The sequence below is a fragment of the Squalius cephalus genome (genome assembly GCF_949319135.1).
Source record: "Squalius cephalus genome assembly, chromosome: 1".
Classification (NCBI taxonomy): domain Eukaryota; kingdom Metazoa; phylum Chordata; class Actinopteri; order Cypriniformes; family Leuciscidae; genus Squalius; species Squalius cephalus.
Genome location: NC_137122.1, coordinates 43606626 through 43620470, shown reverse-complemented (window position 1 = coordinate 43620470; position 13845 = coordinate 43606626). Strand labels below are relative to the sequence as shown.

At 44.2% G+C, this 13845-nt stretch overlaps 1 protein-coding gene across 4 annotated transcripts in view; it reads right to left on the bottom strand.

Annotated features, from left to right (window-relative positions):
* Positions 1 to 18: 18 nt before the first annotated feature.
* The window catches only part of gjc1 (gap junction protein gamma 1), a 35393-nt gene continuing 21566 nt past the window's right edge, over positions 19 to 13845 (bottom strand). For 3 of the 4 annotated variants that reach the window (XM_079871280.1, XM_079871279.1, XM_079871281.1), the window contains exon 2: positions 19 to 4260. In XM_079871280.1, the coding sequence (XP_079727406.1) occupies positions 2773 to 4206 (1434 nt within the window). In that variant the 5' untranslated portion in view covers positions 4207 to 4260 and the 3' untranslated portion in view covers positions 19 to 2772. Of the gene's footprint in view, positions 4261 to 5049; positions 5553 to 13845 lie in introns of all 4 variants that reach the window. The other variant, XM_079871278.1, reaches the window with a different exon arrangement.

Below are 13845 nucleotides of genomic sequence, written 5' to 3'. Positions count from 1 at the left end.
CAACCCCATGATCTGTTAATGGTTCACAGGCCAATCTGATGCCTTATGGAATCCATTCTGAGAGAAACCTGCTTTGACAAATATGGAGAAACAGTTGATGTTCTGGACATGAGTTAGAGCGACAAACGTGGCTCGCCCCCGCACAAATACATCATCTGTCAAAGATAGGGATGAATAATAGGCTGACCCCTTCACGAACCATAAAAAATATTCCATTGACACGGGTGCCTTTAATGCCAAATGCATATTCGCTCTCAGACACGCACACAATTCCCATTCATTTCATTTTATTAACAAAATAGCTCTGAACATGCATTTCAAAATCCAAAGAGAGGGTTTTCAAAAATTGGAAATCGCTGAACAATCCAGCTTGGCACATTAAATGCATTTTTTCTCCCTCATTTTCAAACACAGTGACAACATTTATTGAATCACATACCAGTCAGGACAAACAAAGGTCTTATCAAACACATTACTGGCTTGATGATAACCAGGAAAAGACAATAAATTGAAACGCATGCTTTCACACTCACACATACTCATCTGTAAGAAGAATGCCATCATACTTCATTTGGAGCAGCTGAGAAGACTTGCTTTCAAAGCGATGTGTCAAACTCTGAAGTAAAATAGCTTACGACTTCAGTTTCTCTTTCTCAGACAGCTGACAAAAGTACGAGAGAGGTTTTTCTTGAGGATTACCTCGGCTAACTCAAACTCCACTCACACTCCCGTATTAAAAAACACAAACGTAAACACACGCAGTGGTGCTCAGATGTGGGACAGAGGGGTCTCTTATACTCACTCCATCTGGAGCGCTCGAATATACAGCTACTCAACTCCACACATAAAAGGTCAAAGTAGTTAAACTGAAGAATCCTTTTTGTGTAGAGTTTTCCACTGAAAAGAGTACTGTGGAATTTCCCCAAAAACATTCCTATTTTCCCTCCCATGCAAAATCATATTTGAAGGGATCGATTATGACTATGGAAAAAGGATTCACGGAGCAAACTGGCTGACTACAAAGTACATACATCAAGTTGTTTTGTTTTTGCTACAAGTAAAGGCAACAAAATTATAAAAAAAATCCTACAAAACGTATTTTGTAATAATCAAATCATATGGGCACTGCTGAGTTCCATGTATTAAAAAAGCTAATAAAAAAAGAAACCTAATTGATGTTTAAAAATACAAACAAGTCAAGTCTCGCTTATAGAAACCACAAATCTAATGCCACAATCTTCAGCATCAATAAATACTGCTGAAATGCTGATATGTAAAGGGATTATCTTTTATTTTTTTAATCGTTAATCAAAAATTTCTCACATGCACTCATGCAATCACTCCCCCACCTTCTCATCCTCAGCTACACGCAAGCGCGCACACGCAGGCACACACAATGGTGTTCTATGGCGTGTTTTCCTCAGTCCGCATGACTGCATAGTAGCTTGATGTCTTTATTGTGACAAACAGTATTTGGTCTCCCATGGCAATTGTCACAAATTGAAACATCCCACATAAAGGCAAAAGTCTCGCAAGTTGGAATGTGGCAGTAAGAGAGAAAATGGAAGACTCAACACAGTGTGCATGTGAATGTTTTTGTGTGTATCTTGGATATCTACATTGCACTGTTAAACTCTCAACCTCCATTTGGACCAAGTTAGACCTGCTACTTGGATCTGCTATATCAAGTCTCTTAGAGCCAGTGGATGTTCCCACAAATACATGTTCACTGGAGCAATAGCAACAATACACAGTGAGCTTCTGTCAAGTCAATCTTAATGAAAAATAATTTTCATATGCAACTAAATGTACAGGGTTCCCACACTTTATAACCAATGAATATCCATGATATTTTCCCTTAACTTTTCCATTCAATATTCAATTACTGCATACAGATTTAAATAATAATAATAATAATAATTTTCTATTCCTTTTAAGTTTTAAAAAATAATTTCCATGAATTTTTTTCAGGTCTGGAAATCACACTTTTAAAATAACTTGTTATTTCCAGGTTTCTAAGACTGTGGGAACCCTGTATATATTTATATGGCTGATAAGATTAGACTGCAACTGCTTTCTTCACCAGTAGGGGATAGTACAAGAACAGAGTAGGATAAGGATCCATCAACTAAATATCCCAAGTCTTGGTGGCTACAGAGATCTAGAATTTCAAGAACTAAAAGGTATTGCACTGATGCTTCTAACACTCATAGCTCTGAGTGTAACCAAAAATTGCACTGAATGTGTTTGTGTGTTTGTTTATGTAGATTACAGTTTATCAGCTTATTTCACAGGACTGTTTTGTTGGGTCTTGAAGACCACAGAGTACCACCACTACATTGGTGCATCATTGCATTGTTATAGCATTGTAATGTAAAAGTTATTGTTTAACACTGGAAATAAGAAGACAGCTGGCTTGGAATCGGATTGTAGTGTCATCACTCTGCCAAAGGGATCCGATAGGAAGACTTTCTCTCACTGAGTACCTCAATGAATAGTTCCAAATTTTGAAAACGGATGAGTTTTTTTTCAGGATTATGAGGGAATGTTCTTAGAGCTTAACATAATCTTGAGAACACAAGATTATTTTAGGAAGATCAAGTTCCTTTAAGGCACTGAAAGCATTTAAAAATATATATACAGCATATTTTCCAATTGCGAATGCGCAGTCTTTGTAATCTGTGGGATACACACAATATTTTGTGTCTAGAATGTGTAGAAATGGATAAGAGGTTGCCCACTGAGTGTAATGTTCAGGTGTGCGTGCAAATGTCAGATCCAGACAGATGGTTTGCCTTCTCCTGACTTGCTGCTGCTGCTGCTCCCAGCGCTCCCAGATTTCCCATGCTTGGACCGTTGCTTTCGCTCCTTCTGAGGTACTGTGGTGATGTTACTCTGAGGCTTCTCATCGATGTCATTAGTGTCGTTGAGCTCGTCGTGGTTATTGCTAGCATTGTGCTGCAAGGTATAGGCTTGAATCGCCGCCTCTAACTGTATCACGTCTTTGTTGATGGGTGGCGGCCGCGCCTCACCTGCAGATGGAAAGTTGTCCTCATTGGAGCCGTACTGCTGCTGCTCTTCCTGTGCAATGTTGGCACGGTTCTGCTTGCACGCCATCTTGGCATTGCTCAGGTCTGTGTACGGCATCGTCTCGGGCTTCACCACAATGTTGTAGCCTGGTGGTGCAGAAGGAGTGTTCCAGGAAAAGGGATAACCAACATAGTCCGCTTCTCTAGCACCAACCCCAACCCCACCTCCTGGTTCCCCCTCGCTGAGCGAAGGCCCGCCTACTCCGACGGACACGCCACCCGTCGCAAGCAGGCCAAGCTGGTACTCATCATCAGTGGATGCTGCGTTTCGCTTGTGCAGTACATCGCCGATGGTTCCAACTCCGAGATGAATCATTTCCCACAGGTTTAGCAGCAGGCAAAGGCAGCTGACGCCGTACATGATTCGTAGGAAGATGGTCTTTTCGGTGGGGCGTGAGATGAAGCAGTCCACATGGTGCGGGCAGGGCTTATCCGAGCACACAAAGATCGGTTCCACACGAAAACCGTACAACAGGTACTGTCCCGCCAGAAAGCCAGCCTCCAGTGCGGAACGCGTCAGAAGCTGTAACACATATACTCGCATCAGGCCATCATCTCGGATACGCCGACGCCCGTCGTGACGCACTTTGGGTTTGGGTCGTGGTGGCACCAACTCCCGACGTGTGTTGCTTATCTCAGGCACTTCGTAAATCATGGGGTCGTCTTCACGTTGTTCTTCCCCATCCTCGTGTCCTGGTCGATGCTGCCGTGCCCCAAAGTACATCTTTCTTGGTCTACGCTGGGTGTATCCGCTCCCTGCCGAGTCACCTGCAGCTGGATCACCGGCCCCTGTGCCACCCCGCAAGTTCTCGTTGTGGGAAATCTTATTGGCAGCGTAGCCCATGTAGAGCAGAGAGGGCATGGCGGACAGGATGATCTGAAAAACCCAGAATCGCACATGCGAGAGTGGTGCGAAAGCATCGTAGCAGACATTCTCACATCCCGGCTGGCCCGAGTTACAGACAAACTTGCTTTGCTCATCGTAGTATATGGATTCGCCGCCCACTGCAGTCAGCACAATGCGGAAGACAACTAGCGTAGTGAGCCAGAGTTTCCCCACCGACGTGGAGTGGTGCTGGATCTCCTCCAGCAGACGCGTCAGGAAGCTCCAGCTCATGACGTCTGATGACAACGGGGCAGACAGCGTCCCACACTGCACAGCTCACAGACTCTGTGAACAAACACAGAGAGTTTCAAATATAAGTGCATAATAATGAAAAGTGAATTTTTTTTTTTACAACAGAAACAAGACCAAAAAAGCAGGGTTATTTAGTGTTATACGCGCTATGAACGCAAAATGATACAACCATTGTCATATTTTATTCATGATATGATGTTATTGACAGTGTTTTGGATATTCAGGTCTTTCATTATTGAAGTAGATAATTATATTTGCATAATTAGAAATACTGTAAATCAAAGTAAAAATAAAAAAAATAACTAAATACAGTCTAAGTTTTAGACTAAGTATAAAGTTTTATGCAAACTTCATTATAATATGTGAAATCGAACAGCACTTATGTCATGGATGTGGCTATAATTATTTTCATGTTATGGCTGAAAACCAAAAAAAAAAGGCCTTTACTACAATTATACTATTTGTCTAAAAAAATTGTTTTAAGATATTTGTTATATTTAATAGATTATATTTAACAGTGTTATTAAATTATAAGTGTTTTTATAAGTAAATTAATTTCTAGTGAATGTTAGATGAAGGAAAATTTAATCTAAATAAAAAAATTGAGGAAATTAGCACTATTAAATATCCAATAATTTAATAAAAACTGAAAAAATAAAAACGACAACAGGCAATAACCAATATTGTACCAATGCATAGTTCATCCATATATAGTTCATTGTGGATTCTGCTAGATATATTGCTTGATAAAAGGTCAACCTAGTGTTAATAGACTCAATGAACGGAACTCTCTTTCACACACACATACGCAGACACAATTACCTTGAGCAGTGAGCCTGAACCACACAAATCTTCCCTGAGGGAGAACAGCTGTGGTGAGCGGGTGAGTGTGTGACCTCTCTGGTTTGTCTCTGCATGTTCTTGTTTTGCTTTTTTTTTTAATGAATGTTTGGATTTCTCCATCCAATAAAGCATATGAGGTATTGATTGTTATGACCATATAAGGTTGCATCTGAGCAGTCAAACACAAGGGAGACATGTAATATTATAATATCTCAGAAAATATCTTAGTATAAATCCAAGTATATAGTATACAGTATATGTTTGAGAAAGAGAAAGAGACAGAGAGAAAAGAGAATAGACTAATTTATTTCTTTTCACAGGTCACTTTGAAAACAGGACCTGACATGGTTCAACAGAACCAGAGGGTCCAGGCCTTTCCTGTTCCTCCTGCCCAGAAGAGGACCGGACCTTAGCGGAGGGCATGCGCTGATGTGTACAAGCCCTTCACCTTTAATCTGCATCTCACTATGCTGGTAGAGGCACTAGGGGTAAGGAACATAGACTTAGAATGTGGCTCATATGTAGGCACACACAAACAAGGTTGAAATAGCCCTCACTCCCAAAGGGAATAAAGGACTTTGTTTTGTATCTGTGACTGTTGAGCACAAACAGGCACACACACGCTCGCTCACACAAAGGCTGTGGAGTCACAGGGAGACAACTAACAACAATTAAATAATATACAATTACTTCCTGTGTCAGTATTAGACATGCTCGTACAAAATAAATTGTGACTCAGCATTAGTATTGTGTTATATTTATGTCAAGGGACAAGACATCCTCTATGGTTTCATGCCAAGTTAAAAAATAATTGAATCTGTTTGCCATGCATCTGTTTGTGATGATAATAAAATTACTTAATGAGAGATAAGAGTTATTTAATTTAAAACAACAACAACAAAACAATTAACAACATCATTGAGATAGGATATCTCATAACTAATAGTTTTGTGATATCCTCCTTTCATAATTTTCCATATACAACATTCAAAACATTCAAAAGTTTGGCTCAGTAAGAAATTAACTTACTTAACTTGATTTACTTTTATTCATCAAGGATGCATTAAATCAAAAGTGACAAAGACTTTTGAATCGTTAAAATTGCAAACAAATGCTGTCACTTTGAACTTTCTATTCATCAAAGAGTATCATGGCATTAAGCCGCTAGCAGAACAACTGTTTTGAACATTGATAATAATAAGAAATGATTCAGCAAATCAGCTTAGGATGATTTCTGATGGCTCGTGTAAAACTGAAAACTTGAGTAATGGCTGATGGAAATTCAGCTTTGCTATTAAAAAAATTACAATAGAAAACAGTCATTTTAATTTGTAATACTATTTTACAAAATGACTGTTTTTACTGTATTTTTTGATCAACTAAATGACCAAATTGATGATCAATTGATGAGCATATGAGACTTGCTCCTGAGTCCCCTGCTGCTCTTGCGGGTCTCTATATCCACACACACACACACACACACACACACACACACACACACACACACACACACACACACACACACACACACACACACACAGTTCTCATGCCCTGCCCCTTGGCAGGGACAGACAGTGTTCAGATTCAGCAAAATGCCCCTGTGCCCATGTCAAAGCCAATCTATACCCTTCATCCATCCATCCACACTCCCCCCGCCTCACAGTCTGCCATCTCATTTACAGACTGTGTCCTTTTTTGTCTTATGTACCCCCAGAGCTGCATTACCCCCTTAACAAAAATTAAACTATGTGCTCCTACCTTATAATATAGTGGATATCATTTAGCATTGTATTAGTATTATTGCACATACAGATCATATAAATAAACGAATAAACAAAAACAAAAAAACAATTAAATAAATAAAAAAACGTTTTTTTATTTGTTGACACACACAGTCCTAATATTATTTAAACTATACTTTTAATAACATTGTTTGATAGGTTTAGCAAAGCAAAATGAATCCCAAACATTACACCAGAAATATGCTCCTACCTCATAATATAGTGGATATTATTTAGCGTTTTCATTAGTATTTTTACAGGAATAGTTCATTCATTCATTCATTCATAAATATATAAATGAATAGAGAAAAACGCTTTGATAGCTCTAATATTATTAAAACTGTCATTTTAATAATATTGTTTTATTAATTTGTAAAGGCTAAATGAATAGGGGGTTGGGATTCCCTGGTTCACAGCAGTGGCACATAATAGAACACATGCCATATCTACTGAGAGACACAAGGCAAAAGTCCCATCCTGTTCACAGAAATACTGACTTCAAGTCAAGTCAGGTCAAACAGCACTGATGTATTCGTCTGTTAAGTCACACAAGCACACGCTGTGAAAGTTGTACTCACACATACTCGACATTCTGTCTTTCGTGCCTTTCCTTGTCTGCTTTCCCTCTTCTCATTTCTGCATGCTTCTTTTTTGAAGAGCAGTCTTGGAGATCAGAGACAACTGACCTTACAGCAACACAAGAGACCTACACACACATACTGTATGCGTGTACACGAGCATGTGTCGCAATGAAGAATGCGCGAGGGGGAGACTCTCAAAAGTGCACAATAGCCCTTTACCCCAAAAAACTGGGTCAGAGAGGGTTGTGGTTTGAGGGGGGAGTGTTATGGTTTTGATGTGGGAGGCTGGGTGGGTTAATATCCCTGACGGCAGGGGAACAGACAATGATGAGGGGAGAACAAGAGAAGAAAGCCAAAATCAAGGGTGATGTTCAGCCTGTAACAAGAAACCAAGATTGCTGCAACCTCCTTCCTCTACACACACAAACACAAAGACATGCACACTTGTCACAGATAAGCGAGTAAGCAATATCTCTCCCATAACCTTATCATCTACCCCCTCTTCTTCCTCTCTAAAACCTCTCTCTCTCTCTCTAGCACTTTCACAGCACACTGCTGGAAGGAAGGGAACTTCTTAATGCTTGCTCTTCTATTCATCTGACCATCTTTGGTCATGGCTTAAATTAGAGCTTCCAGCGATCTCCAGCGCTCGCATTCTTATCCAAACCCTGTTTTCCCCCTCGTTCTTATCTCTCCCACTCTCTCTTTATGCGTTTCTCTCACAGTAAAGAGTGAGGCGAGATTACAATCGTAGGATTTCACAGCTACTTCCACAGACAGTTAGTGGGAAAAATCTCATTAAAATTCGACACATTCCCCAAGTGTGATAAGGAAACAGTCATTTAATGTGAGTACATTAGTTTGTAGACAGTGAGGCGTTCCTGCGTTGGAATGTTTAATGAAAACATTTCCCCAGTAATTATGATTTGTTATGGAAGACGTTTGTTGTAGATTTTGGCTCGGGAATCAATACGAAAGACTTCTCAGACAACATGAAATGTGATTAATTCATGACAGAATCTGATAATGGCCGCACAATAAAGATTTTATATTTTGCTCTATAGACCCTTGTTCTGTGCTTTTAACTTTTTGGGTGAATTATCCATTTAAATCACCAACAAGAAGTTCCTAAAAACAAAAAGACTGCAAAAAGACTTTAAATTCATTTGCTAAGATTAAAATTTAAAACAAACATAGAACCGTGTTAAAACAGTGTCTTTTCAGTGATTATATATGTATATAAAAAGTAAAAAGTAATTTCCTGGATTCCCATTCATTAGTTCTTTTTTTTTTTTCTCTTCTTTTGCACCGTTTTGTAACCAGTACATTATAATGAATTTTGCAGTCAATAAAACAAGATTTTGATGGCTCTACGAATGTTTTGTGGAAGAACCTATATGACTAGTGCTCCCCAGTCCGTCTTGCGACCTTCAGGCCCGGCTATGCGATTCAGTTCGCCTGGCGTCCCCCCAAGTTTCGGGCCATCCACTCCACTTCAGTGAGAGCAGCTGATGCCCATGTCTTGCCAGCGGAGATCGCAGTCTTACTGGTGAAGGACGCAGTAGAACCGGTCCCTCCAGCTGATATGAGGTTAGGGTTTTACAGCCCCTACTTCATTGTACCCAAGAAAAGTGGTGGGTTACGACCGATATTGGACCTGCGAGTCTCCACAAGCTACCGTTCAAAATGCTCATGCAGAAACGCATCTTCGAATGCATCCGTCCCCGAGATTGGTTTGCAGCGATCGACCTGAAGGACGAATAATGTGTCCTCATATAATGTCTACATGTCACGGTTCATGAATCGGCTGTCTCATGCTGATGTGTCTGTGTGAATGTAATTGTGTGGGTGTGGTTACTCGTTGTGTTGATTAGTGTCTCCAGCTGTCATCAATCTCAGTTCCCTTTATATGCCCAGTAATTTCCCTCTCATGTTGTCAGATCGTTGTGGTTGTTCCTCGGTGTGTGTCCTGTTCCTGTGCCTCGTCTGCTAAGATTCTTCGTTCTGGATTTCGTCAGTTCTTCGTGTCGTTTGATGTTCCACGGTTCCTGGTTGTCTTCACTCGAGCACGCAGTTCACCGCACCACCACCGGATCGCCATCTCGTCCCTGCTTCATCACCACCTGAGTGTTTGTCCCCGGCCTGTGTCTTTTTCTGACCATCTTAATAAACTGAGTTTTACTTGCAATTTGCATCCTCCTGTTATTTCATCACAGAACGATCTGACCAGATCATGGATGCAGCAAGCCCGTCCCAGATCAACGATTTCATCGCTCACAGTATCTCACGTATGGACCAGCAAGAGGAGAGCATCTCGGGCACAGGTCGGGCGGTGCAAGCACTCGTGAAGCAGGTGTCCGAGCTCACCCAACAGGTACAACTTCTACGGACTCCCACTGCGCCCCCCACGCCGTCCGTTCCCCCACCACCAGCGCCTGCTGCAGCAGACAGCCCAGAGCCACGCCTACCCACACCCGAGGGTTATTCCGGCGAGCCGGAATTTTGCAGAGCGTTCCTCACGAGATGTTCCATGCATTTCGCTCTACAGCCACGGACGTTCCGGAGCGAACAGGCTAAGGTGGCATTTGTGTTGACCCTGCTGTCAGGGAGAGCAGCGCTTTGGGGAACGGCGGTGTGGGAGAACGGAGACAACTGCTGCACCTCGTTCCTGGCACTCTCCGAGGAGATGAGGAGAGTATTCGATCGTGCAGTGGCGGGTAAGGAGGCGGCCAGATTACTCGCCGAACTGCGACAGGGAGAAGGCTCGGTGGCGGACTTTTCTATCCGGTTCCGCACCCTGGCCGCAGAGTGCCGTTGGAACGAGGAGGCGCAGTGGGATATGTTCCTGCATGGGCTGGCTGACCGCGTTCAACAGGAGATTTATGCCCTGGACTTACCCGAGACCCTCAATGGATTGGTGGAACTGGCTTTAAGAGTTGACGCTCGTCTGAATCGTGTGACCAGATTAACGCGTACCAGTCGCCCACAGCCCAGCACGGAGGACCATCAACCCGGCGGCGCGAGCGCGGTCAGCCCCACATTCGACCATGAGCCCATGCAGGTGGGGAGAGCTCGGCTTTCCCGGGAGGAGAGGGAAAGGCGGAGATCCCAAGGACTCTGTCTTTACTGTGGCCGGGCGGGCCATTACATCCATGCCTGCCCGGTAAAAGGGCAAGCCCGATAGTAAGTATGAGGCTACTATCGGGTGGGATCTCCGCCGAGAAGACCTCATCACCATCATCGACCCTCCTCCCGGTAAGACTGAGATGGCGAACATCGACGCACAGCACCAGCGCACTACTGGATTCGGGAGCAGAGGGTAATTTCATGGACTTTAAACTTGCACTGAAGCTTCAGATTCCCATCACTCCTCTCTCACGTCACATTACTGTCAACGCACTCAATGGTCAAGAACTCCCCCGGATTACTCATTCTACTGAAGACATCACCCTCATCACTTCGGGCAATCATACGGAACTCATTTCATTTCACCTCATGGACTCACCACTTGCACCAGTGGTTTTGGGACACCCGTGGCTGTCCAAACACAATCCCCGTGTCGACTGGAGCACTAACACTGTTTCCACTTGGAGTAACCACTGTCATGAGTCTTGTTTACTGTCTGCCTGTCCTTCTGTGTCTGGTTCTGTGTTTCAGAGTGAGGCAGCGGATTTGTCAAACGTGCCCGCGGAGTACCTCGACCTGAAGGAGGTGTTCAGTAAGTCTCGTGCTGCTTCTCTTCCTCCGCATCGTTCCTATGACTGTGCGATAGATCTACTGCCAGGTAAATCTCCGCCTAAGGGCAAACTTTACTCTCTTTCTGTTCCCGAGAGGGAGGCCATGGAGAAATATATTTCTGATTCTCTAGCCTCTGGGTTCATCCAACCTTCCTCTTCTCCTGCGGGGGCGGGGTTCTTTTTCGTTGGGAAGAAGGATGGTTCTCTGCGACCTTGCATTGATTACCGAGAGCTGAACAACATCACGGTAAAGAATTCTTATCCTTTGCCGTTGATGTCTTCAGCTTTTGAGAGGTTGCAGGGAGCATCTATTTTCACGAAACTGGACTTACGTAATGCATATCATTTGGTTCGCATCAGGAAGGGGGATGAATGGAAAACCGCTTTTAATACCCCTAGAGGACACTTTGAATATTTGGTTATGCCTTTCGGGCTTTCCAACAGTCCAGCGGTTTTCCAGGCACTCGTTAATGACGTGTTGAGAGACATGGTTGATCGGTTCATATATGTTTACCTGGATGACATATTGATTTTTTCTTCGTCTCTCCAGGAACACGTTCAACACGTCAGACGAGTGCTCCAGAGATTGTTAGAGAATGGGCTTTTTGTCAAGGCGGAGAAATGCGCGTTTCATGCACAGTCTGTTCCCTTCCTAGGGTACATCATCTCTTCTGAGGGAGTGCGCATGGATCCTGACAAGGTTAAGGCTGTGGTAGATTGGCCAAGTCCAGATTCCCGTAAGGCCCTACAGCGGTTTCTGGGATTCGCCAATTTTTACCGGCGTTTTATTCGCAATTTCAGCCAACTAGTCGCACCTCTGACCGCCTTGACCTCCCCCCGAACGACGTTCAGGTGGTCGAACACTGCCGAGGCAGTGTTCACCAAACTTAAGAGTCGCTTCGTTTCGGCTCCCATTCTTGTCACCCCTGATCCCACACGTCAGTTCGTGGTGGAGGTCGACGCGTCAGAGGTGGGAGTAGGAGCAGTTCTTTCACAACGCGCTTCCTCAGACGACAAGATGCATCCCTGCGCGTTTTTTTCTCATCGACTGTCGCCTGCCGAACGTAATTATGACATTGGTAACAGAGAGTTGTTGGCGGTCAAGTTAGCGTTGGAGGAGTGGCGTCATTGGTTAGAGGGTTCGGGGGTACCCTTTATCGTTTGGACCGATCATAAGAATCTTGAATACATCAGATCTGCTAAAAGACTCAACTCCAGGCAGGCTCGGTGGGCTCTTTTTTTCGGACGTTTTGATTTTGTTCTCTCGTACCGCCCGGGTTCCAAAAACATCAAACCCGATTCTTTATCTCGTATTTTTGATCCTTCCGAACGCCCGGTGACTCCCGAGTGTATTTTACCTGAGAAGATTGTCGTCTCCACTCTAGTATGGGAGGTCGAATCGAGGGTCAAGACAGCCCTAGAAGGGGTAACGCCTCCGCCTGGTTGCCCACCGGGTCGTTTGTTTGTTCCGGAGGGGTTACGGTCCGACGTTATTCGATGGGGTCATTGCTCCAACGTGGCTTGTCATCCAGGAGTGACGCGAACCAGTTTTTTAGTTAAACAACGATTCTGGTGGCCATTAATGGCTCGCGACATTCACGATTTTGTATTGGCTTGTTCAGTCTGTGCCACTGGTAAGACATCTAACCAACCCCCAGATGGGCTACTTCGACCTCTGTCTGTCCCTTCAAGACCCTGGTCCCATATCGCTCTAGATTTTGTCACCGCCCTCCCGCCCTCCAAGGGCATGACGGTTGTTTTAACCGTAGTGGACCGGTTCTCGAAGGCGGCACATTTCATCCCCTTGCCCAAATTACCTTCAGCCAAGGAGACAGCGGTCACAGTCATAGATCACGTCTTTCGGTTACATGGCCTCCCGATGGACGTGGTCTCTGACAGAGGTTCCCAATTCGTATCCAAATTTTGGCGAGAATTTTGTAAGTTACTGGGGGCCACGGTCAGTCTGTCCTCGGGCTATCACCCCCAGAGCAATGGTCAGTCTGAACGAGCCAACCAGGACCTCGAGAGAATGTTGCGATGTTTGGTTGCCAAGAATCCGTCGTCCTGGAGCCAACAGCTTTCTATGGTGGAGTACGCCCACAATTCGTTACCAGTGTCATCCACGGGCCTCTCGCCTTTTAAGTGTAGTTTAGGTTACCAGCCACCAATTTTTCCTAGTCTGGAATCCGAGGTCGCGGTCCCCTCCGCTCACGCATTCGTCCAGAGGTGTCGCCATACTTGGACTAGAGCCCGTGAGACTCTACTCCAAGCAGGGGGGCGCATGAAGGCCAAGGCCGATCGCCACCGGTCAAAGCCTCCCGTTTACGTCGTGGGTCAAAAAGTGTGGCTTTCTACAAAGAATATTCCGCTCCGCTCCGTGTCTAACAAGTTAGCTCCCAAATTCATTGGCCCGTTTCCTGTCACCAAAATTATTAGTCCGGTGACAGTCCGACTCAAACTCCCTCCTGCGTACAGGAGAATTCATCCCGCCTTCCATGTATCCAAAATCAAGCCTGTGTTTTATTCTCACTTTAATCCGCCTGCCCCGGTTCCCCCCCCGCCGCGACTCGTAGATGGGGAACCAACTTATTCGGTACATCGCATTCTGGACTCGAGACGGAGGGGACGCGGATTTCAGTACTTGGTGGACTGGGAGGGTTACGGTCCGGAGGAGAG